The sequence below is a fragment of the Dermacentor variabilis genome, chromosome 7 (genome assembly GCF_050947875.1).
Source record: "Dermacentor variabilis isolate Ectoservices chromosome 7, ASM5094787v1, whole genome shotgun sequence".
Lineage (NCBI taxonomy): Eukaryota > Metazoa > Arthropoda > Arachnida > Ixodida > Ixodidae > Dermacentor > Dermacentor variabilis.
In genome coordinates this window covers 91,390,009-91,415,349 of record NC_134574.1, presented here as the reverse complement: position 1 = coordinate 91,415,349, position 25,341 = coordinate 91,390,009, and the positions used below count along the sequence as shown (strand labels likewise).

General features: G+C 46.8%; 1 protein-coding gene across 3 annotated transcripts in view; it reads left to right on the top strand.

The window, feature by feature from the left end:
• LOC142586934 (uncharacterized) overlaps positions 1-25,341 on the top strand; it is a 96,960-nt gene that overhangs the window by 54,394 nt on the left and 17,225 nt on the right. For all 3 annotated transcript variants that reach the window (XM_075697809.1, XM_075697811.1, XM_075697810.1), the window contains 3 exons: positions 976-1,001; positions 1,461-1,528; positions 9,884-9,973. In XM_075697809.1, the coding sequence (XP_075553924.1) occupies positions 976-1,001; positions 1,461-1,528; positions 9,884-9,973 (184 nt within the window). The remainder of the gene's footprint in view (positions 1-975; positions 1,002-1,460; positions 1,529-9,883; positions 9,974-25,341) is intronic.

The following is a 25,341-nucleotide window of genomic DNA, read 5'->3' as shown; positions in this document are numbered from 1 at the left end:
CAGGACTCGAGCCCGGGACTAGCGCCTTTCCGGGGCAACCGCTCTAGCATCTGAGCTAACCAGGCGGCTAGTAGCAGATGGGAGGGCGAGGTCGAATTTGGCAACAACTTGAAGCAAAGGCTAAACTTTTACCTAATTGTTCTGCGGAAACCCGCAAGGTGGAGAAAAGCTCAGATGGTAGAGCGGCTGACCGGGTAAGGCGGTGGTCCCGGGTTCGTGTCACGGGCCAGGACGAATTTTTACTTAACTTTCGAGGAACCCGTATGGGTTTCCTTTGTAGCAATTGCTACCAACGGGTATATGTCTGATTTTTCCTTTATTAATTACTTCTCAACTTGCGGCTTTCCGTCGGACTATTATGTCAATCTTGCCTTTGCTCCGAGGTGTTGACAAATTCGATTTCGCCCTCCCATCTGCTGGACGCCTAGTTAGCTCAGATGGTAGAGCGGCTGCCCCGGAAAGGCGGTGGTCCCGAGTTCGAGTCCCCGACCAGGACGAATTTTTCTTCAGCTTCAAGGCTTAACTTTCGAGGAACCCGTATAGGTTTCCTTCGTAGCAATTGCTACTAACGGGTGGATGTCTGATTTTCCCTTTAATAATTTCTTCCCTCCACCTTGCGGGTTTCCGCAGAACTATTACGTCAAACTAAACAAAAGAGTTGAAAATTCAAGACTCTCATCTAATTTCAAGCTAATGTCCACCAAGAATGTTATATGATCTTAGATCGAGAGTGTTTTGGTTGTCCTTTGCGATGCATTACTAAAACTCAATTCGAATTACGTGAAACCAGGCGGCAAAAGAGCTCTCGATTTTTGTGTGCATGTCGTGGCGTGTGTGAGATTCACGGTAACATAACAGATAACTCCTTTCCTAGCAATTATCTTGTCGCGTTCAGTTGGCGAGAACAGGTCACAGCCCATATCTTTCACTGCGAGTTTAAAAATATATATAATTGTAATTCTTGTTTATTTTCAGCCAAAGCCGGACCATCGGAAGCAACAGTACGTATACTGAAAAATTATACGGAACCAGTTCTTTTTATGCCTCCCGTGCACATTTCTGTTAAGGGCATAATTTTTAAAATGCAGTGTATAAGCACATTCTCTGACTGGTGTGGTGCTATAATATATTAATGTTCCCCAATTTCCTCTGTCCATTAGAGGAACACCAAATGCAACTAAATAAAATATCCATGCTTGTTTAAGGAAAACTTCTGTTTCCAGAATAACGTCTTCTGTGTGTACAAATGCAAAAGGGTAAAACACATCAACCCTTGATTTTGGACTATTCGGCGAAAGGTTAATGTGAATTCAGGCTCCATCTCAATTTTAGGAAATAGCACCAGATGGTTCCCTGCAAACTAACAACAAAGGTTATTTATGACAAATGTTATAACAAAAGTTCGATTTCTTTTGTTATTGCACAGTTGATATAGTTCATGCTGTATTCCTCCTTTTCAGTGAAGCAGAAGTTTTTCTTAAGATGAATAGCAGGGAAGGCAGCACTATACTCAGTGTTGAAGTTCAAGGTAAGGATTCGTGCAACATTTTAATTACCTTGCACCTTTATGCGAGATACATTGGTGTAGAAATTTTGAACTGTGGTAACTATTATTTGGCATGTTTGATAAGTCACTACAGAAATGCACAAACAATTGGGCCCGATATATATTTACATAAGTGTTGAAATTGAATGGCCTGAGAAACTATGGCATTCGTCCCAATTCTCGCCAGTATATGCCTAAAGATAATGTTCTGTACCATACCTACATATAGGAGCTGTCTCAAAATATTTCACAAGAATGACCTTACAACAAACAAAGGAGAGCTCTGTGAACATACAGTACTACGCAAAGTTTGACAGCGAACCAAAGGCCATAGTCGTAAACATAGCGCATTCACCGTAAGAAGTATACTGCCGCCAGCTTTTTGTCAACGAAAGACATCCACCGCGGCCGGTGTTCCAAAGAGCTGTCACACTACAAACGTCCAGCGCGGCGCCGCAAAACAAGGCAGAGCCGTGTGTGCCACCACACTACGTGCCCACGGGCTGACATACCGGCGGCTCCTGCTCGAGAACCACATAACTGGCACGCGACAGGAGGTGACTAAGAAGAGGACAACGTTGGAAGAAGCGAAGCTCGGGTGACATTTTTGTTAACGTGTTGTCTCTTGAGTTCACAGGCACATGTGCGCCCAGAATAAAATAATTTTCTTAAAAATGGGTGTCGTAACTGTTGGTTAGAATTCTGATAGAGGTACGGGGTATCATTCCAAGGCCCCGCTGGTCAGGAGGTAGCCCAGATCACTGAAGTTTGGAGCCAACGGAATGAACGCCCGAGTTTGGTGCTCTCGCAGTTTCACCTAGGGCAGCGGCGGCAGTCGACCTAGGCGCCGGTGCAATGGCTGCTCTGATGACACCACCTCCCGTTGTCGTAGACTTATCCCGGGCACCAGAATCCTTTCACGGAAACGCACTCAAGGAAGCCGAGGACTGGCTCGAAAACTTCGAGCCAAGGCCATCAAGGGTTGTTGTCATCGTGGGAGGACTTCCGATGAGAGCTGCTAGCTACGTACTCGAGCACAGACCGCAGAGAGAGGACAGAAGCTGCTCTTCAGGCGACGAAACAACGAAGGTGCGATCATGTACACTGAAGTGATGTTCCACCTCTTCTACCGAGCCGACCCAAACATGGCCAAGGACAAGAAATTTCGGCGCCCTCTACCCCGTGTGAAACATAAGCTCTTCGCCTGCCTGGTTCGAATTCGCACTGTAGCGGAATTTCGAACAGAGGTGACGACAAAGGAGAAAACACTCTAGCAGCGTGCGAGGCCGTACAACAGGGATGTAAGTGCCACGTCATTTCACGTTGGGTCAGGGGCCCCCTCAGCAGCATCAACGCCCTATGGTAAATGGTGAGTTCTGTCGTAAAGGAAGAGCTGCAGAGGATCGCGAAAAGAAGGAAGGAAGGGTAGGAAGGTGAAACAAACTCACGTCAGGTTTGCTATGCTACATGTGCGAAGGGGTTTAAGTGATTCAAAAAGAGAAAGGAGCGGGAGGGAAGAAGGTACTCTCTCTGTGAACACCAGCGGTAGTCCATCACTCGACGCCTACAATCGGTCACTGACACCAGTCGAGAGGCTGCAGAGAGAGAGAATGAAGAGGAAAGGCAGGTAGGTTAACTGGATATGAGTCTCCGGTTTGCTACCCTACACTGGGTATTGAGGATAGGGGTTAGAAAGATGACAGAGAGGAAAACGCTACAATTAGAAAAAAAGAAACACGCAAACATGGAGACACGCACACAAAAGGCACTCCAGCTGAAGGCGTTCGCAAAGGCCGGTAGATCACAAAAAGCGCAATAGCGCTTTCACGGCCTTCTTCTGTGACGTTAGCTCCCTTTTATGCTGTAGAATTCTTTTTTCGGATAGCGGTTGGTCGTCCAGTTGGTCAAGTTCGTGGCGAAGGCATTCCCTGTGTGGACCGTACTGCGGGCAGGCGCACAAAATATGGCCAATTGATCCTTCATGGCAGCGGGTTGGGGTGTCGGTCATCCTTATGCGCAACGCATAGGCTTTTGTAAAGGCAACGCCCAACCACAGTCGATGCAAAAGCGTGGCGTCTCCACGGCGAAGCTGTGATGGCGCTCGAAGATAATGTTGCATCTAATGAGTACAGTCACGTATTTCTTAAAAGAGGGGCATTCCATTGTGACATGATGTACTGGCGAGCAAGCAGGCGGAGCCTACGTGCTGCGTCACTTCTGGAAAGTGGAATTGGTACGTGGTGCTCCTCAGTATGGGCTGAGCGGGCAGCTTGATCGGCCCGTTCATTGCCGATAATCCCGCAGTGACTTGGAAGCCATTGGAAAGTTATATTATGGCCTGCATCACTTATATTGTGTAACGTCTCTCTAATGTGAAATATTAGCTGTTCGTGCGGTCCACGTCGTAAAGGTGACAGTACAGACTGCAGTGCCGCCTTATAATCACAGAATATCGTCTACTTGTGTGGCTGTTCATTGCCAATGAAGTGAAGGGCGCTAAAGATTGCTGCCAGCTCTGCTGCCGTCGACATTGTCGCGTGAGTCGTCTTAAATTTGATTGTTGTGACTGTCGCTGGTATCACGATTGCCGCCGCTGAGCTGTTTGGCAAGGAAGATTCATCAGTGTAGATATGTATAGAATCACGGTATTGCTCGTACAGAAATAGTAGCGTGAGCTATGTAAGGGCTGGTGATGATAGATCAGCTTTTTTCGTGATGCCAGGTATTGTCAGATTGATTTTTGGCTGAGCGAGGCACCTTGCAGGAACCGAAGGTCTCGCAGCCGGAGTAAAACAAGTTGGCAATGATTCATCATGCGCGGTAATTGTTTGGCTGAGTGGTGACGAGGAGTCCTGTTCAGATGCCTTATATGGGTACTTAACACTTCAATTTCAATGTGGATCTTCACAAAGTGGTCTCTAGCCATTGCTATCGTAGCCGCTGTTGATGCACTCTGAGGCAGGCCTGGATAGATCCGGAGCGCTTGAGCTTGAACACTTTATACGCACGATATTGTATTGTAAGTTATGCAAGGGTGCTATCACAATATAAATCATTGAGATGATGAAAATTACAATTAGCCTTCTAACTCGCCCATCTGACGAAACAGCTTGACGGACCACATCACACTAAAGCCCACCTGAGGCTGCACCTTACGCCTTCATTTGTTAGCTTCGTCAAGCCAACAAGCGAAGCGCAGTACTTCCATGACTTGAACAAGTGCGGCTCACACTACTAGCTCCCAGATTGAATCCAAATGAAACAGGCTTGCATCTTGTTCCGAGGGAATGCATCGCGCGATCACGTCTGCAACCACAGCTCAATTCGAATGCAGAACTCTACGTCCACCTAAATAAATTATCAAATTGGCTTCTTTCTTGAACTTAGCACAAGGTGCCCTATAAACCTGCGCTTAGCCAAGAATTTCAGTACTTATAACAAAAAGGTTTATCTCATATATTATACACGTGGTCGGAAGTCAGCAGTATTTGGAAAGGGGACGGATACCATAAATGCTTCATTTTTCTGCCTGCTTAACAAACAGTTATTTAGGACGTAAGTGTATGTACGAGAAGCACTTTAAAACTTACTATATGTGTCTGCTTTAGAACCGGCGTATTACACCGAACTACATACTGTGTACACGGGAAGCTGCAACAAAAGTTTACGGAGGGACAGAGGACGGTATTACTAAACCCTCTTCTTTGAAGGTGCTACACACCTGCGAAACACTGTAACTATGTCTTGGAAGTAACGGCTGAACCGCATTTCCCAAGTACAGTAGCACCCTTCAACGAAGCCAAGTAAGAAAACTGGTTTATTGTGGGAGACTTCGGGGAGTGGTGGGTCGGAACATAGAGATTAAAACGCTTTTAGAGAATTTTCAGGAAAAGTTAACCGGGGCGTTTTATCGCGAAAGCATTAAGGTTCCCGTGTAGCAGAAAATCCGGCGTTGGCATCTGGCGTCAAGCGCCGACTCTCTTCAGAGCCAAAAAACATTCAGAACCACGCATACCAAACCATGCAGGCCTTCAGTGTAGTGCAGAGGCGTTACTCAACTAATTTAGAATTTCTGAAAGTGAAATGCATCAGCAAGAAATTGGATAACACTTCAGCTTCGCCTTTGCGAGTGTGACGTGATAGCATTCAAAGATCCCTGAGTGCTTCTCACGCTTCCCGGCAAGTGCAGCTTACGTAACTGCAATGTTTAGCGGCAAACACTGGGGGCAAAGGCTATTCACGAAGATAAGTTTTCTGGTAGAAACGTGGCCTGTTGCCTGAGCCGCGGATACGCGGAAGCGAGCACCATTTGGATGGCGTTGGAAAGAACCGGGCGCGCAGCTCTATGAATGGCAGAAACGCCGGAAAGAGTGCTTGTGCTTGAGTTTCCGCGTGACAGAATTATGTTCACTCGATATTCAAATTACAGGCTGAGGCTATCACATCTGTAGGTTATGTGTGTGCGTTCGTTACGATGCGGGTCGCGTTAGGGTCCAACCCAAAAACCCTAAACTCGAATTATAGTGTGGTTACAGAAGCCACTGAGGGTCCCTGGCGCAGGCACCCAAAGCCGTCCCGAGCTCGGAGTGCTCAGTCAAATTATGGCACCAAGCATCACTCGCCACAGAGCTTCATATGCGCGGTCGCCTTTCACCTCCAACTGAAATCGACAAACAGCGATTGCTTACACTTCAAACATGCCGTGTGACGAACCATTTTGGCATATTCAGAGGCAAGAGGCGCTACGCAACGAAAGACGCTAGCTGAGGTCGAGTTGGCGTCCTTCTACCCCCCGCCCCCTGCTTAGAAAGGGCATAAAGAAGTCATACAAATAAAAACAGTCAATATTCTTATTACAAACTTTATTCCAATGTTCTTGTTTCTTAAATATGGAATCCTGTTATGTTCCCCTTTAAAATAAAATCTTATGTTTTTTTTTCGCTTTCACGCATCTTCTATTTTCACCACTGCGGCGTCCCGCAAGCGCAGCTCAACGCTGCTCTTCTAACCAAATCTAAAACACTGATGCTCCTTCGAACCTAGGAGCAACCAGTGCAACGCTTCTTGGGGCCCCAAATTCGGGGTCCCAATTGAAGATGCAATGAGGCTATCGGAAGGGTAGTTCGCAAGAGCCTACGCAATGTGCATGTGAAGAGCTCTCTGCGGCAATATCAGGGAACGCTGCGCTCTTTTCTCGCTGCATTACCGCCATCAGGGCGAGGCTCGCCATGCGATTTCCACCGGAGACAGCTACTCGGTACCTACAACTGACCCAACAAGACATAACATGAGAAGCCAACAAATACACTAAGGAAAACATCGGAGAAATTACTTGTACTTAATAAGTGAATTAACGAAATGATAAATAAATGACAATGAAACTGGATGAAAAAGCAACTCTAAGCCAAATCGCACGCGTAATGAGCATCGCACACGTAATGAGCATCGTACACGTAATGAGCATCGCACGCGTAATGCCAAGACAATCGCACCCTTAAAATGAAGACGTATGATTGACCCCTGCTTTCGGCAAGTTGCTTTTTCATCCGCTTGCATTGCCATTAACTTATCATTTCGTTAATTCAGTTAGTAAGTACAAGTAATTTCCCCTATGTTTTCCTTGGTGCCTTTGTTTGTTTCTCATGTTGTGCATAATAAAAATCGGGAACCTCGGCGTTCCAGCAAAACAAATTGCTTTCTAATAAACGTATCGCAAGCTTTAATATGGCTCTTTTTCTGTTTTCTTGTGCTTAAGAAGTATTGCATTGCGGGTTCGAGTTGTATTCGAGTCACTATCTTTCTCTTCGACGAGGGAGTTTCATTGCCTGGGCGGCAATCTTATGGTATTTTTATTATTTTTATTTTCAAATGCGAATATGTCACTATGGCTCCACTGCGGTTGAGCAAATGGCAAATATAGTTAAAATAAACGGATTTGGCTTAGAGGATGTGTCACGCCAACAATATGACCATTAACACGAGATAGTATATTCACTTGGTTCATCTGAGAGATACAGTAACTTGTAAATTAAAACTTTCTATGCGGTCTCTTCTGCACATCTGTACAGAAATGGTCTCAAAGTCGGCATACCACATTGTATAATAAATCATTATTCCATATGTAATCTTGGTAGTAGAAGTTGTAAACAAAGTTTGCCAAGCATTTTTGCACCGACTGCTAACGTAGACGTTTGTTTTGTGCAACCTTTATCAATGCGCTTGTTTTTTATTATTTCTATAACTGAATGCTGCTTGGAAATATACGTTTTTGCAGCCCTGTTTGCTTATGTGGCAGTTTATTACCTTGGGAGTTTGATCTGCCGTGCACTTGTTCTGCATTACTTATGGTGTTGTCTTGGTAATGTCACTAAATTATATATATATATATATATATATATATATATATATATATATATATATATATATATATATATATATATATATATATATATATATAACTGTCGCTGTCAAAAACTTGTTACATTTTGTGAAGTCACCCTTACCCAATGCCTTTTCCGGGCCTATAAGGTATTATGAATAAACAAATAAATACCTTCAGCCAACTTTTGCCGGCGATTCCTAAAGGATTGTTTATGCAGAATAACAGAGTAAAAAATTAACATTCGTATAGCAACCGACAGGAACACATGGACTGGGATCCACGCTGAATCCCGCGGAGGGCTGAGAATCATTTTGTCACCGCCTGAATTACTTCCGCGTGTGCTTAAATACACGAACATTAGTGTTTATGCATCACCCCCATCGAAATCTGCTACAATTGGAAGTTGTATTCGGCAGGCGCATGAAAGACAACTTAACCAAGCTGTCGAATTTTGGGTGCTGATATTATATTTCTTAAAGGCACAACTTATCCCCAATTCATAAATCTCTGTCGAGGATAGAGCAGGAGTGACACCCCAGACTTCTTCAGAACAGAAGAGATCAGCCTGTTGATCGAGAGCCGCATCAAAACACAACAGCTTAACATCGTAACATAATATACCACATTTTCGCTACTTCTACCCTTCCTGAGAGAAGCTGCCATGCTATCCTAAAATGGCCACCGGAGATCCAAACCTGCAAGCCGCCAATAGAACCTGAAAATCAGTACGGGGCTCGTGGATCGCATTCTCCTTACTGATCGGATAGAGCCACCAGCATGTTTTCATTGGACAGTGGTTCTTCGCAATAGCCCAAAATCAGTCCTCCGGAAACGCGTTCATAAAAGTAAGCGTTTATAACAGGAAAATGTCATCCACTGAAGGTAGCACGGGAAGCTTCATTGTACAATCAGATGGATGATCATTGCCCCTTTCGTGAAACTTTCACCACTTTCACGACTTCCGCCGAACTGATTTGCCTTTTTCTGTATTTCTGTACTTCGAGTTCTGTAATATTTTGGATGCAGGCTGCAATCTGCTAGCCTCTTGGTTATATTAGACGACAGAGCGACCACGCCAAAAAGGCATTGGCCCTGCGTTCAAGCCCAAGGACCGGGTTACGGATACGAAGAACTTCATTAAAAGGATCCTGAGAAGCGCCGCCTCTTAGGGCGACACCGCCGACCGCTCCTACGTGGGGACAGTTAGGCCTAACCTAACCGCCGCATCGCAGCCTCTCTGGACAGCCCAAACCTGACGATGGCATGCCGCGCTCTTGATGGCCGAGTTGCACTTCTGTCCAGTGATGTCCTTATCTTCTCCTAACGAGTGACACCGCCAGAGCACGTGTTCTAGCACGTCGCCCTGCAGGCACTGTAGGGTAAAAACGTCCGGGAATAAACACTGCATGAAAGTCACACTAGGATATGAAGTAGTCTGAAACATTCTAAGGGTTATAGCTTGAGGTCTTCTGAGCCTTTTATGTGGTGAAAGAAATATTCATCTCTAGATAGAAATCTCTTGCGAATTCATTAAAGGTGAATAGAGTGTCCCGGAACTCTTGGACATTGGACTGTTACAAGGCTCGTCCTGCCGCACGGAGGCTTAGTACGCGCGCTTGGGTGTGGGCAATGTGCGAAGTTTGATGTTGGGAAACCAGTGTGTTACATACATGTTACATGCTGGTCGACATTTCTCGTTTTTTTATAGATTACTCAACAATTGTTTTGATCTCAGTTTTCGCTCAAAATGGGATGCTATGCGGCATCATTTTAGAAGAATTGAGTGTTTCATAGCACGGTAAAGGTAATCAATATATTGCTGCTGCTGTATTACACTTTGCGGTAATTGTGAGAGTGCAATCTTGTATATCATTGACATTAGAGCATATAACAATACTCAACGAATCTACTACTGCTCCGGAAATGTTCCAATTATCATTACCTTATCTTCACAGGGACAGGACAACTTCAAACACTTATTCAGGGAGATTACGATATTCTATATGTTGACAGCAACTGTGGAATAATACGCCCCCGTAACAGCGGTAAGTCAAACATTTTGACTTTGATGTCAGCACTAAATAAGCAGAACGCGACACTACATACTCTTTTTGAATCACAAAGCATTATGTTGTAGCTGATATTTGACTTGCTAATAAAAAGAAAGAAGTGCAGGTCAAATGGTCATGAAATGCGTTGACAAAATATGGGTACCAAAAGAAGTCGCGCACACACGTTTTCGGCAGAATTAAAGGTGTGCTATAGGATTAGAAATTGTAGCAGTACAACCGTGATCATTCTAATGGCTCTTCATCCTGCAGAGGAAACGGGTTTGTAAGTCGCGCTTCAAGGGTCACAAAAGAGCAACGCTAAGTGAGCGTTGAAGAAATTCTGAGTACTCTCAGCATCGGTTTCATTTGAAACAATTCTTTATTACCGGCTAGAATCAAGGGCAAGTCTTCCTAATTTCATTTTCGTGCCCCTACGTATGTGCAGTTATAGTGGCGTGGCGTCACAAATTTCAAAGTATTTGGGCATATACCTACCGAAATTTTTTTATTATGAATGTTCCTAAAGCTCACTACGTTTAGTAAAACATACTGTTGTGACTGTTATGCGGAGAGTGTCATGAGCGATATGAATGCGAAGATTTGGGTGCCTGTGTCAGATACGGTTAAAACAAAATGGCATAGCCTTCGTTTCGGTCGTTTAATGGCGTTGAAATAAATGCTTAGAAAGTTTTCCCGCTTCCTTGGGGAGGCGAAGAACGGCAGACACTGCAGATGTAAACAAAAACCACCTACCTTATGGCTAAGGTGTACCGAAGTTTGAAGTAGGTGGGTCAATTAGGTACGTAAAAATACTATATGAAGTCTCGCGTCCTCCCATTTTCTATGCGTTGTGCGAGGCATCTGTTTTTGTTTTCATAGTCTTCTCAATAACATACGCGAGGCACGTTGTTTATATTTCCATGGTGTAGAGAAAATAGGGTTACTAACGAAGGATTATTTCTTCACATGGATAGGGTAATTTTGTCATCTCTAGATGGCTACTTGTTGAAGTGTTCTCGTGTGTCATAGTACTGTTACCTGCAATGTTACACTGAGTCTGAAAACAACTATACAAGGCATCACTTTCCGATTCTCTGAAACATAGGCAAATGATATGTGTTATGTGTGGTTAAACTTCGCGTTCCTAGCCTAATTAAAAGGGGCAACAGTTTATTACCAAGCCTCATTTTTTCTGAATTTGAAGTCCCATATGGAGGTTCGTAGTTGGCTTCTCTAGTGATTTTAGTAAAGTGAACAATACCAATGGTATTTGTTTCATAAACGTCACGTTACGAGCGAAGCACAGGCAAAACTCAGAAAGTGGGCGTTAAATGAAGGCATTACAATGAATTAGTACATGAGTGCTCGGTAGCCATACTAGCATGTTTTACGAGAGTCTTAGAAATTTAGACCACTACTTAAATATAAATACAAAATGCGGAAGAAGAAAATTTTGCATATAGGAAAGGAATGATATGAAAACCTTCATGTCTGAAGCTACACGCATGTGGAATAAATACAGCCTTCATAAAAATTTGCTTTAACAACTGCTGGAGTGTTTTATATGGCATTTATTCAGTTTTGCCGTGTGCAGAGACAACACTGATTCACACAACTTTTATGTACTTCAAAAATAAAGGGCATGTGGAAGTGTGTGTAGGCGCAGGAGGAGGAAATAACTTTATTGAGTCCTGAGGGACCCCTCCCCACCTACGCTTGGTTTAGTGGTCGGCAGAGGTCGCGGGTCGCACCCACGTTGGGACGGGGAGCCCGTGAGCATCCGCCCTTTCGTGAGCCCTCTGGACTGCCCGGAGCTGGGTCTGGTGGTCGTCGCTTCGCAAGGCGTCCACCCAATCTTCTTTGCTGAACATGGTTTGCTTAACGCGGAGCATTGCCAGAGCATGTGCGCTAGCGAGCAGTACGATTCGCCACAATCCGGACATTGTGGCTCTACTCCTGGTGAACAAAGGCTCAGTCTGCCTCTCAAGGGCAACGACCCTGTCGGAAGCATTCTGAATATTGGTAACTTTGGTCTAGTGAGCTTAGCGTGGAGGAGCGGGAAGGTCCTCCTCGACAGCTGATAGTGCGTTGTTATTTCGTTGAAGGTGAGCAGCGGGTCTCGGTGCTCCCCTCCCTCCCCGCCGCTTCGCTCGCCACGATCGCTGCGGTGCGTGAGTCCCCGCGCGCGGCCGTGCGCCAGCTCGTTTGCGTTGAGAAATTCGGGGTGCATGCCTGCCCCCATGTGGGCCGGAAACAATTTGACGATGTGATGACCCGCGGCTTCCTTATTGCCGAGGACGGCCGCCGATAGCGAATCTGTGTACAACTAAGGACGTTCGGGGCACTCATTGCCATGGCTATTGCCACCTGCTCGGCCACTTCGGACGTTACCCCTTGACCAATGCCGCATAATGATCGTCCCATCCGAGCGTGTCGAGAAGGCCGCGTACCGGTGGCTGCGCCCGTACTGAGCCGCGTCTACAAATGCCACTAGTCCCGGCCAGTTGGCGGCCGATTTCAGCAGTTCTCGGGCCCTCGCCTTTCGGAGCCCCTCGTTGAATTTTGGGTGGACGTTTTTCGGAAGCAGTTCTACCTTGAAAATGCCCCTGACCGCCGTGCTGAGGGCGACCTTGAGTGCGCTGCACTCTGCCTCTGCATTTATGCCTGCTTCTCTAGGATGCGTCTGCCCGCCCTGGTGATCAACAGCCGCATGACCTGTGCCTTGGTCTGTGCTTCGATGATTTCTGGTGATGGAATTCTTTGTTTCTAATAGGTGTGCCAATATCGCGCCCATCTTTCCACGTTGAGTTCAGTTTGGATGACCCTCGTCGCGGTGCTAACGTCCTCTTTGAGCCTTCTAAAGAGGCTGTCTAGGTCCGCGTATTCGCATGTGTCTTCTTCCTTATTTTGCGGAAGGCGTCCCAGTCAGTGACCTTAAATTCTCTCGGTGGGGCCGCCCTGATGGGGATCGTCACCGCCAGTATGCTGTGGTCGCTGCCGAGGTTCTCCTGCGGGTCGCGCCACTCGGCCCCTCGCACGTTTTTGACGAAGGTCAGGTCGGTCGTCGTGCCCACGCCACCGACGTGCCTAGTCGAGTCGGATAGCGAGGGTCCGTCACCATCTCTAGCGAGCACTTACCGACTGCCTACAATAGCCGCTCTCCCTTAGGCATTGGCCTTGCGTAACCCCAGGCTTCGTGGGGAACGTTAAAATCTGCCGCCACTATTAGCGGGGCCCCATTGGCAATTCAAGTCGCCTTCGTTATTATCGATGCGAACGAGTGACTGAGGTCAGAGGGCGGGCTGTACACGTTCACTATGAATACGCTGATTTTCAGCCAACCGTTCGGTATGATTTCGATGGCGGTCACCTCCGCTTTCGCGTTGCCTAATTTCAATTCTCGTCCCTGGAAAGAGCATTTGTTCGCGACGAGGGTCCCCACTCCACGCTTACCCTGTTAGAATTCCGACGAGGTGACCCGGTAGCGGGGCAGGGTCGCCTCGCTACCCATAGTTTCTTGTAAGATTATGACATGCGGTTTGTCCATCTGTGAGGCAACGAACTGTAGCAGCGGCGCCTTGCGCTTTTTGAAGCTAGCGCGATTCCACTGCCGCACAACCAGCTCTCTGGTTGAGTTTTTCGCCATGATTGATATTTTGCATTTGTTTAGCACCTGCAGGCGCCATGTGTGCTTCGATACGCGTCACTCTTGCCGCGAGCGCTACCATGCTTTCCGCTAGTTGCTGCATCATTAGCTGCAAAGAGCTAATCGACTGCTGAATTCTCAGGAGGATGGACTCGGGTTCCGCCAGGTTTCCCTCCTCCGTCAGGGGAGGGGCCCTGCGTTTGACCGAGCGAACCGACTGCTCCCCTTGCGGGGTCGGCGTACTGTGCGGCACCTGCGGCTGCTGTTGTTCGACTAGCTAGGGAGTGCAACCTCGTTTCCGAAACGATTCGAAATCCGCCCTCATTTGCTGAATCTCCGCCTCGAGGCGCGCGTTTTCTTCCGCCAGCAGAGCTATTCTAGGGTCTTCCTTGTTATGCTTTGGCAATGCTACGTGCGTTACCTTTGATTGTGGTTTCAGCTGCTCTTTGGCTTGGCCCGGTCTTCCCTGGTCGGCCCCTCTTAAAGGCGCACTTGGGAGCAGGAGCGCCCCCTGAAGCGGGAGCGGCCTCTCGATCGGCTGCGCTGTCGTCGTGTCGGCGCTGTCGAACATCCCCGTCTGGAGGCGCTTGCCACGCTGGAATCGCGTAATATACTCTCCAGCTGTTGAGGCTGGCGTTGTAGCTGCGATTTCTTCGCGTTCCTGCGCCGGCGCCTCCTGCGCCACACAACGAAAGGGATTTGGTATCGTTGCTTGCACTTGCCGTCCGCCGTGGGGTGCTGGCCCCAGCAGAGGGCGCACTTGGGCTAGCACAGTTGGTCTTCAGCCGGGTCGTTGACTCCGCAGCCGCGGCACCTCCTCTTGTCAGGATTTGGACACACGTCGACTCTGTGGCCCAAGGCACCGCACCCGATGCATACGTCGTTCTGCCGCCTGTATAGTGCGCAGCGTATTAGGCTTACACCACACATGACATAGTTCGGCACTTTCATGCCGTCGAAGAGCACTGCTACCGTCGAGGTGTTTTTGATCCGCTTGGCTTCCAAGGCCTTGGGATTTCTTTGGTTCACGATCATGGCCTGAAGCTGGATCTCGCTGATTTTGGCGTCCACTCCTCTGATGGCCCCCTTGTACGTGTTGTCCGGCGCCGCAATGTATTCGGCCACATTGAATCAAGAAGCCGACCAGTGCTGATGTGGCATTTTCGGCTACCGCTAATGTACACGTTTTCGGACATATTTTTGTGATTCCTAGCAACGAAATGTGCACTATTCGACGCAGTTTCTTCTAAGGAACACGCCGATGCCCGATTTTTGCCGGTCAGTGAACTGTTCAATTTTCGAGACTTTTTAGTTCGGACCACGCCGCGGCTCAGCTAGCCCTACCCGACTGGGCCTATCGTCGGCGGTAAGGAGCGAGCAGGCCCAGGTCTGGCTCGTACGTGTGCGCGGCAGCATGCCCGCTACGGAGATAGTCGTGGAGGGAGAAGACATCTGCCGAGAAGAAGCGAATCGCCCAGGCTGGACGACAGCCATGGGCAGAAACAAGAAGGCCAAACCGGGACCCACCATTCAGGACCGAGGCAACGAGGAACGAGCAGAGACGAAGGGTGGCCGCCGCACGGCCGGCCCGCAGAGCGCAGTCAAGCGCCTCGTCGCCGCATCAAGGCTCCCCCGGCTACTGAGAGACCACATTCGCATCATAGCGAGCCCGAGAGACTACCTCGACGTGAAAAAAGTCAGTCAAATTCGCCTAGCACAAGCGCTAGCAATGGCGGCCTCGCTCACGCCGAACGAGACCGAGGAAGACATCGTTTACCCGAACGCAACCCAGAACATACTCGTCGTGTCCACGCCGACCGAGAAGAACGCGAACGCATACGCCGGAGTTCACAAGCTTCACCTAAGAGAAGGTGTAAGCATAATGCCACCGTTTGTGCTAAGCTTAGCCTGTCAAATTACTAACATTTCGAAGCGATCCAGGACGTATAGAACTTCATTTTCCAAATGGCGCAAATTAGGTACTCAACCGTATCCGAACTACAGCAGAAACCAAGAGCAATATTAGCTAAAATTGGTTAACCACTGTGGAATATAGGTTTGATAAATGTGTTCGTACAAAGGCAGCTTTTGCAAAAAAAATTCTTATGCAAGTCTTCAAAAGTGTCACACTGCCGTTATGAGTTGACGTTTCTAACGAGACGCAAGAACCCTAAGCGAAAGAAAAGGTGTATTTACTAGAAATGAGGGAAAACATAAATGAAATGTGTGGAAATTTTAATATTGCTTGTTTACTTGTGAGCTTTACTAATGTATTAGTTTAACATTCGTTATTAGTATTTCTATGCGTTATAGCAACCTTGGTCGGTGTTATCGGTGAACTAAATGAGCCACCTCATTTTTGTTGTTTATGTATAGGGACACCGTAAGGTGGAATGCATAGGCAAAGTTTATGTTGGGTAAGGCGATTGCGGCCGGTGCTATCAGTTAAGTATTCATGTGCCGCGGATCGTTATGATCGCTTTAGGAGTGAGAAGAATTCAGCCCGTTCCTTGGCATAACGATAAGCACCACTGAGTTGAAATTTATTGAACCAACGGGGAAGGTTATGAAAAATCCCTGTGCGACGTTGAATATTTGGGAAATAAATGGTGTTCCAGGAAGATTTCTTTATCAAGTATTGGAAATTACCTTGCTTCGGCTATTATCTATGTTTCCTAATGTGCGGAGATACATTACACCAAGCTACATCATTGTCATCATCATGATCATCCTATTCTACTGTCCATTTCCCCAAGATGAAGGTCTTTCTGAGCAATCTCCAGTTAGCGATACCAACTTGCGCCTGCGAATCCCTCCACCTAATTTTCGGTCATCCTTGACTGGGGCGCTTCCCTTCCCGTGGAATCTATTCTGTAACTGTACTCATCCAGCGGTTATCTGCACCACGCAATACATCCCCTGGGCAGCTCAATCTTCCCCCCTAATGTCAAGTAGAATATCGGCTACCCGTGCTTGCTGTGTGATCTAAACAATTTTCTTCCAGTCTCTAGGGTCACGCCTTACATTTTTCGTTTTATTTCCCTTTGTGCGCCCCGCAGGGGCGTCTGCGTAAGCATGCGTTTGGTGTGTTGCGACACCACGTACCCGAGCACACGAGGGTTGGACCCTCCCGCGTGTAGCCGTGCGCGGCTTAGCCATGTCCGGGGAAAGGGGGATCCTGGGGGTTGAGCCAGTGCCGGGTGTTCGGACCTTTAAGGCCCCCCGGCGGAGGCAACACACCTCTTTGGCCTCTGCTTCACGTAGACGGCACCCCCGAACTGACCCACCCGGGGGAAATCGGCAGTCGCCTTTTCCTGTCTCTCTCTTCCTACAACCTTCGTCTTTCCCTTACTTTCCACCTTTCCTGTCTCCTTCTCTCTTCTATTCACTTCCTTCTTCTTGGCGGCAAGGGTTAACCCTGTGTGGCTATCCAACCTTGGGTACACCATATTTGGTTATAGTGGCGGCGTACGGCTGGCGTCGTGCAGACTTGCATGCAAGCTCTGCCGCGTCCCCTCGTTGGGCTCCGTGGTGGGTGGTCGGCGCTGTTGCCGAATTTTTATATATTTCATGGAAACTTCTTTTCCCAAACTTCCTGATCTCCCTCAGAAACGAGGGCGCACCAAAGATCTCTTCCAATTTTTCGGACGACAAGTCCACAACTTTCCGCGATTCCACGTGATTCACTCAGAAAAGCCAGACAAACTAGTGCGATCCATTTCACCGTTCCTTGTATCCAAGTCTTTGACCGAAGTTTTCGGTACAGGATATAAGGTGTCGAGAATGTCAAGTGGGGATCTCCTTTTGGAGCTCCAAAACCAGAAGCAGTATGAGAAGCTGCCGAAACTTGTGTCATTTGGAGAGACCCAAGTAACAGTAACCCCGCACCGTACCATGAACACAAGCCGCGGTGTTGTCTCAGACGATGACTTGCTGGAGCTCACTGAGGATGAACTCTTGGAGGGCTTCAGTGATCAGAATGTTATCAATGTTAAAAGAATTAAGATCAGGCGTGACAGCAAAGAAATCAAAACCAAACACCTTATACTGACTTTCGGCTCAAGTATTCTGCCCGAATCTGTAGAGGCCGGGTACATCAAGCTCCGTGTTAGGCCATATGTCCCAAACCCCCTTAGATGTTTCAAATGCCAACGCTTCGGCCACAGTTCGCAGAGCTGCCGAGGCCGTCAAACCTGTGCGAAGTGCAGTGCCCACGAGCATAATTCTGAAGCTTGCAAGAACACTCCCCATTGTGTAAACTGTGAAGGCGAGCACGCCGCATACTCGCGGTCGTGCCCGTCCTGGAAAAAAGAGAAAGACATAGTCACAATCAAAGTTAAGGAAAACATATCGTTCAAAGAGGCACGCAGGCGGGTGTCCTTCCTGCCAAAGAACACCTTTGCCGAAGTGGCGCGTCAGGGGGCAGCGCCACAACGGTCTCCGGCGGCTGTCCGACCCACAGGCAGTGAGTCGGCAGTTACGCCATCTGCCCCCACGGTGGTTGCAGCTGGCGCTGCTCCGCCTACTCAGCAAACGGGGCCATCGACCCCGAAGGTGGGCGCAGCCGAGGCTGCCCCAACCCCCCCGGCCCCTTCCAGCGCTGGCAACAGCCGGCGCAGCCAAATCCCGCAGGGTGCCCCATCGACCTCCTGGCTGGTGGGCGCAGGGGTCTTGCCCTCCAAGGCAGGACTCTCCCTTGTAACTTCTCGCTCGCAAGAGCACGTGTCCGGCGCCTCACAAGAGGCAATGGACACTACACCTATCCCCAAGGCGCACCAAACGCCTAAGGAGCGTCGAGATTCACTCGAACGCTCCAGAAAGGGCAGAACTCCCGTTACAGGGCCTCGAAAGAGCTCTGTAACCTAACGCAACACCTCCCTTTCCATACACACAGCACTTATTTCCTTCCAATATGGCTACACAAATAATTCAATGGAATGTCAGAGGTCTCCTTAGGAACTTTGATGACGTACAAGAGCTTATCCAAAAACACAATCCAAAAGTGCTGTGTCTACAGGAAACACACTTAACACCACAACACACAAACTTTCTCCGACCGTATGTCAAGTTCCGCAAAGATCGCGATGATGCTGTCGTATCATCAGGCGGTGTTGCCATTTTAATTCATAAAAGTATCTCCTGTCAGCGTTTACAGCTACAAACGCCCCTCGAAGCAGTGGCGGTTCGAGCTGTTCTTCTAAATAAACTCGTCACCATTTGCTCCCTTTACGTACCCCCAAACTACAAGTTACCGAAACATGAATTCGAATCCTTTATAGATCAATTGGCAGAAGCTTATGTTGTTCTTGGCGATTTCAATGCGCACAGCTCCCTCTGGGGTGACTCTCGTATAGATGCGCGAGGTCGTCTTGTTGAACAGTTCCTTCTTTCTTCTGGTGCGTGCCTTCTGAATAAGAAGAAACCCACATATTACTGTCTTCCAAACAATACCTTTTCTTCAATTGATCTGAGCATAGTTTCCCCGTCCATACTGCCTGAACTCGAATGGGAAGTTACGAACAATCCTTACGGAAGCGACCATTTCCCTATACTATTAAGAACACTTAAAGAAGACGAATATCCACCACAGGCTCCTTGGTGGAAGACTGACACAGCAGATTGGGAGAAATTCCGAACCTTAACTAGCATATCATGGGATGACATGTCCGCGTTAGGAATTGATGCTGCTGTGGAATATTTTACAGCCTTCATAATAGATGCCGCAACTAAATGTATATCACAAGTAAATGAATTGGCATGCAAACGGCGTATCCCGTGGTGGAACAACGATTGCAGGATCGCTCGTAAGAAACAAAACAAAGCGTGGGGGTTGCTACGCGCCTGCCCCACTGCGGAGAATCTTATCAATTTTAAACAAGTAAAATCCCAAGGCAGGTGAACCCGCCGACAGGCCAGAAGAGAGAGTTGGCAGAAGTTTTTATCTGGTATCAACTCCTATACAGATGAGGCCAAAGTCTGGAACAGGCTTAATAGGATAAAAGGGCGACAAACATATTCACTTCCTTTGGTGAACACACAAGGTGAAACACTGAAAGATCAGGCAGACTCACTTGGCGAACACTTTGAGAGCGTGTCGAGTTCAAACCATTCTTCGGAATCCTTTTTGAAATACAAACAAATAGAAGAATGTAAGCCAATAATACGAAAATCCAGACAGAATGAACCTTATAACCAGCCGTTCAGTATTGCTGAGTTGAGAGCTGCCTTGACCACATGCAAAAGTTCTGCACCGGGACCTGATAGAGTCATGTACCAAATGATCAGAAACTTACATACTGACGCACAACTTACACTTCTCACACTTTTCAACACTATTTGGGCTGCAGGATACCTCCCATCCACATGGAAAGAAGCAATTGTGGTCCCTGTTCTTAAGCAGGGTAAAGACCCTTCCTTGGCGGCAAGTTACCGCCCGATAGCTCTTACAAATTGTCTTTGTAAGCTTTTTGAAAAAATGGTTAACCGCAGACTTGTACATTTCCTGGAACTCAACAATATGCTCGATCCCTTTCAGTGTGGCTTCAGAAAAGGGCGGTCCACAACCGATCACCTTGTGCGCATTGAGGGAAACATTCGCGACGCCTTTCTACATAAACAATATTTCTTATCCTTATTCCTCGATATGGAGAAGGGGTACGACACTACGTGGCGCTATGGAATCTTGAGGGACTTGTCGGGAATTGGCATCCGTGGCAATATGCTCGTCCTAATAGAAAGCTATTTGTCCAACCGTACATTCCGCGTGAAAGTCGGCAATGTATTGTCGCGACCTTTTATACAGGAAACTGGTGTACCTCAAGGAGGTGTACTTAGCTGCACGCTCTTCATCGTGAAAATGAACACCCTTCGTGCTTCATTACCGCCAGCCATTTCTTATTCTGTTTACGTAGACGACATACAGATAGGTTTCAAATCCTGCAACCTTACAGTATGTGAGAGGCAAGTTCAACAGGGCTTGAACAAAGTGTCCAAATGGGCAGAAGAAAATGGATTTAAAGTTAACCCCAACAAACGTTCGTGTGTGCTTTTCACAAGAAAGAGAGGCCTCATTGCAGAACCCAGTATCGAAATGTATGGTCAGCAAATTCCTGTGAACAAAGAACACAAGTTCTTAGGCATCATACTTGATTCGAAATTAACTTTTATCCCACACATAAAGTACCTCAAGGTCAAATGCTTAAAAACAATGAACTTACTTAAAGTGTTATCCCACACAACATGGGGCAGCGACAGGAAATGTTTAATGAATCTTTACAAGAGCCTCATCCGATCACGGTTGGACTACGGTGCCGTGATCTATCATTCTGCAGCCCTGAGCGCGCTAAAGATGCTAGATCCGGTCCACCATCTAGGAATCCGACTGACAACTGGAGCTTTCAGAACAAGACCTGTTGAAAGCTTATATGCAGAATCAAATGAGTGGTCACTTCATCTGCAGAGAACATACATCAGCCAAACATATTTTTTGAAAGTCCACTCTTATCCTCAACATCCATGTTTTAATACCATTAACGATACGACATATGCTACACTCTTTCATAATCGTCCCTCCGTAAGACAGCCTTTCTCGCTGCGTGTGAGGGAGCTTAGTGATGAAATGCGTGTCCAAATCCTTGAGCTTCGCCCAATGCATCCAGCCCAGCTGCTACCTCCTTGGGAGTGGCAGCTGATACAATGCGATATATCCTTCATGCAAGTTACAAAACACGCTTCAGAGATTGAAATCCAAATGCATTTCCGGGAACTCCAGCACAAATACTCCTGCACGGAGTTCTACACAGACGCATCGAAGTCACACGACGGGGTGTCCTATGCAGCCGTCGGTCCATCCTTCTCGGAAACCGATGTACTGCATCCGGAAACTAGTATCTTTACGGCTGAGGCTTACGCAGTGCTGTCGGTCGTAAAGCATATAAATAAATCAAAACTCCAGAAATCAGTTATATATACGGACTCCCTTAGTGCTGTGAAGGCCTTGATGTCTTTCTGCAGCCACAAAAATCCGGTAATTAATGAACTCTACTCCGTACTGTGTAAAGCGTATACAGGAAACCTGCATGTCATCATATGCTGGGTACCAGGTCATACGGGCATTGAAGGCAATGTTCTGGCGGACCAGATGGCCACGTCAGTTGCATCGCATTCTGTTAATTCCACCGCCGCAGTCCCTGTGACAGATCTGAAGCCCTTTTTACGGAGGAAACTACGGAACCACTGGCAACGCCTATGGGACGGGGAAACAAATAATAAGCTCCACGTGATAAAGCCACTGTTAGGATTCTGGCCTTCCGTAACAAAATCACGCCGGACAGATGTCCTATTCTGTCGTCTAAGGATAGGACACACATTCGGCACACACAACTTTTTACTCACCGGAAACGAGCCTCCAACCTGTGGTAGATGCGGGGAGAGGCTGACCGTCCTCCACGTCCTTCTGGAGTGTCGGAAAGCCGAATCTGAAACATTTTCCCTTAGCATACCGGCAGCACATCCCCCTTCATCCAGTAATGTTACTCGGCCCAGAACCACTGTTTGACACCAACGCAGTCCTGGGCTTACTGAAAGATGTCGTAATACATATTATTAGCCCCACACACTCGTAGCGTCTCCTCTCTTTAGAGGATGCCGCTGCGATATCTGTTTCATATACCACATGCCTCTAGGCCCTTGTGCTTCAAGGGCTCTGGCGAGGCAGTGGTGCTACAGGTAATTTCACCATCCAATATATTTTCTGTATTGCATCGCTCTTTCACGATGAATTTTATTGCACATTGAACACGTCATTTGTCATCGACATAATCTTATTACAGATATATTTTACGCACTCTGGAGCGACTATTTTTAAGGCCCCTATACAGCCAATTTACATTAACCCCATAGAACTCACAACTACATTGCAAACTTATCACCACTGCCTTGGCGCTCTTTGGCCAAACTTGGCCCTTGCGCCAATAAACACTACATATCATCATCATCATCCCTTTGCGCGGTCTACAACTTGCTCTCATCTTCTTTCTTAAATTCCATGTTCCTGCCCCATATGTTAGCACCGGTGCAATGCATTGAGTGTGCACTTTGGTTTCAACAACGGTATTAAGTGTCAAGTTTCTTTGATGAGATGACAGCAGTGTTATCTGAAATGTGTGACGAAACATCTTGAAAGAAGCCTTGAAAGTATTTACTGAGCACCCTCTTCTGACCGTTTGTTATAGCTTATACAAGGTTTGTAATAGCAATACCTGATGCTTGTTAAAAATTAGGAACAGGTCATTGGTAAACTGAAGCCTAAGTTCTAAGTTTGAGGAGAAAAAGCAGCCTTAGCAGTAAATTACCTACTGAAGCTTCCGGAGCATGTTAAGTGTTTCGCGAACAGCATAGAAGTTATCGGGATGGCCGGTGTTACAATAGAGAAAACTAAGATCACATTTAGTGAAAAAGGGGGTAACGTTTGCCGAAGTTTTGTTAGTTAAAATATAGGTAGATCAATCGCTAGTTTTGGGAAAATTCATCCCATCTGCTCGGGACCGTTGTGTCCGACTAAGTTTTCAAACAGACCAGTGATGTAGAGTCAATGTTAAGAACTATCTGATTCATTTACGCACAAATAGAAATTCGTATTGCAACAGCCCCAGAAACAGCTTCGCTGGCAATTGCCCTGTGATTAGGCATGGTCGCACAGCTCTCATGTCATTTATTTTCTGATATACACTCGTTCCAAGCTGCAGATTTAAACACTACCAAGAGTGAGCTTTGCGTTGCACCATAAAAACTAGGTGCTTAAATATTGGTTGTCAGTACCTTTAAAGGACAGGAAGCCTTGCTTCCTTACAGTTTTCCTTTATGAACTTATGCTAAGCTACCAACAGCGCTCAGCACAGTGCCTGAAGAACTGGGGCACACATTGCGCTTTGTTTCAGTACTGAGTCCATTTCATTGCCGATTGCCAACCTGGTTACTGCAAAGGTAATGTTTTGAAAATTTTGAAAATGTGTTGAAGTAAAATAAATAATATGCTAGCATTCGTTTACAGCCCTAGCTCAGGCTTTTTGGTAGGTTACTGCACATAAATGATCAAAAGATTCTTTACTGTGAAATATTTCAGCTGTTTTTTCTTTAGGATTTTTCTCCCTAATTAACTCAATGTGAGAGTTATAATGTCCCTTGTCCCTTGTGAGACCATTTCTGCATCCTGCTTACAAGTCTCACACTTGGCTTCACATACAGCGCTGGAAATATTATCCATAGGAAATATTATTATCGGAAATATTCATTGGTTATTCCCGTGCGCTTTCAAATTACGCAGTTTCCACGGGCTCCCCCTCCTCACTAAAATAGTTGTTGCTTTATTCATACTGAAGTCGAAATAAAGGAAACTGGCACTTCATCTGTACCGTACTATTGTGCCCTTCCCAAGTGTACCGTATCTGCAAGAACAGAGGAAATGTAATAGGCAACGCTTCTACAGCCTACAGTATAATCACATATAGTACAGTAAGTTTCGTTTCTCAACTACTCGCTTAGACATTTATATTTCCGAGAACACGGCTTCGCCGAAAAAAGGCACGGTTATTAGTGTGGTTAACCAGTTCCCAGGATCACATTTAATATATCTGCTATTCCATTTCCGTGTCGAAGCCATCATTTCCATGCATGTGTTCTTCCAATTCACTTTCCGTTCGTGTCATTTCACATGAAAGCTGCTCTAAAGGTACCACACCTTTAGTTCCTAAATGAATACAAGCAGCGCCATCCTCTGAACTTTTCAGCCCCGTCACCAGCTTTTGATGTCCTTGGTGTTTACTCCAAAAGAAAGCACGGGCTTCATTAAAACGCTCGCCGATAGTATCATCGTTGCACCTGCATACATTGGCATCTGCGCGCCCCGTACGTGGTGCTTCTGTCATCAACAAGCAGCCCGAAACGCTGCTTGAGGGCCCCTGCTGTCCGTGATGAGTTGCAGTGCATGTGCTTGCATGAACTGGTTCAGCAAAGGAAGTATTTGTATTCCACTATGAACAAGGATGCATGGAATGAAAATAATATGGGGGTGCCGGATTGACTGCATGAACTTTATTGAACAGCCACACTTGCGTCTTGTGAAGTAAAAAAGGTAGCTCCAAAATCAGATCTGGTACGACGAGCTGTTCCACCGCGTGCTCGTCTGGCAGATGTCACGCGACTTGTGCGTTTGTTTGTAGAGTGTGTTGTATTTTGTTTGCCTTAGAACAAAATTACGCGACGCAATTTGGAAGACTATATAGTACATTATATCAGACATTTCAAGCTTTGCTTATACAAGGCTGTGGCTACGCCGAGAGTAGTAACAAAGAATATTCAAAATTAAAATTAAATTATGGGGCTTTACGTGCCAAAACCACTTTTTGGTTATGAGGCACGCCGTAGTGAGGGACTCAGGAGATTTGGACCATCTGGCGTTCTTTAACATGCACCTAAATCTAAGTCTACGGGCGTTTTCACATATCGGTTCCAACGAAACGGGGCCGCCCTGGCCGCAATTAAATCCCGGTACCTCGGGCTTAGGAGCCCAATACCATGCCCACTAAGCAACCACGGCGGATGAATCATATTCATTTGAGATACTCCAGCAAATGTACTTTTCATTGATTTGTTTATTTATACACTGTTCATTTTTTTCAATTATTTTTACTGCAGCCTTACAATGTATAGAGCAGGA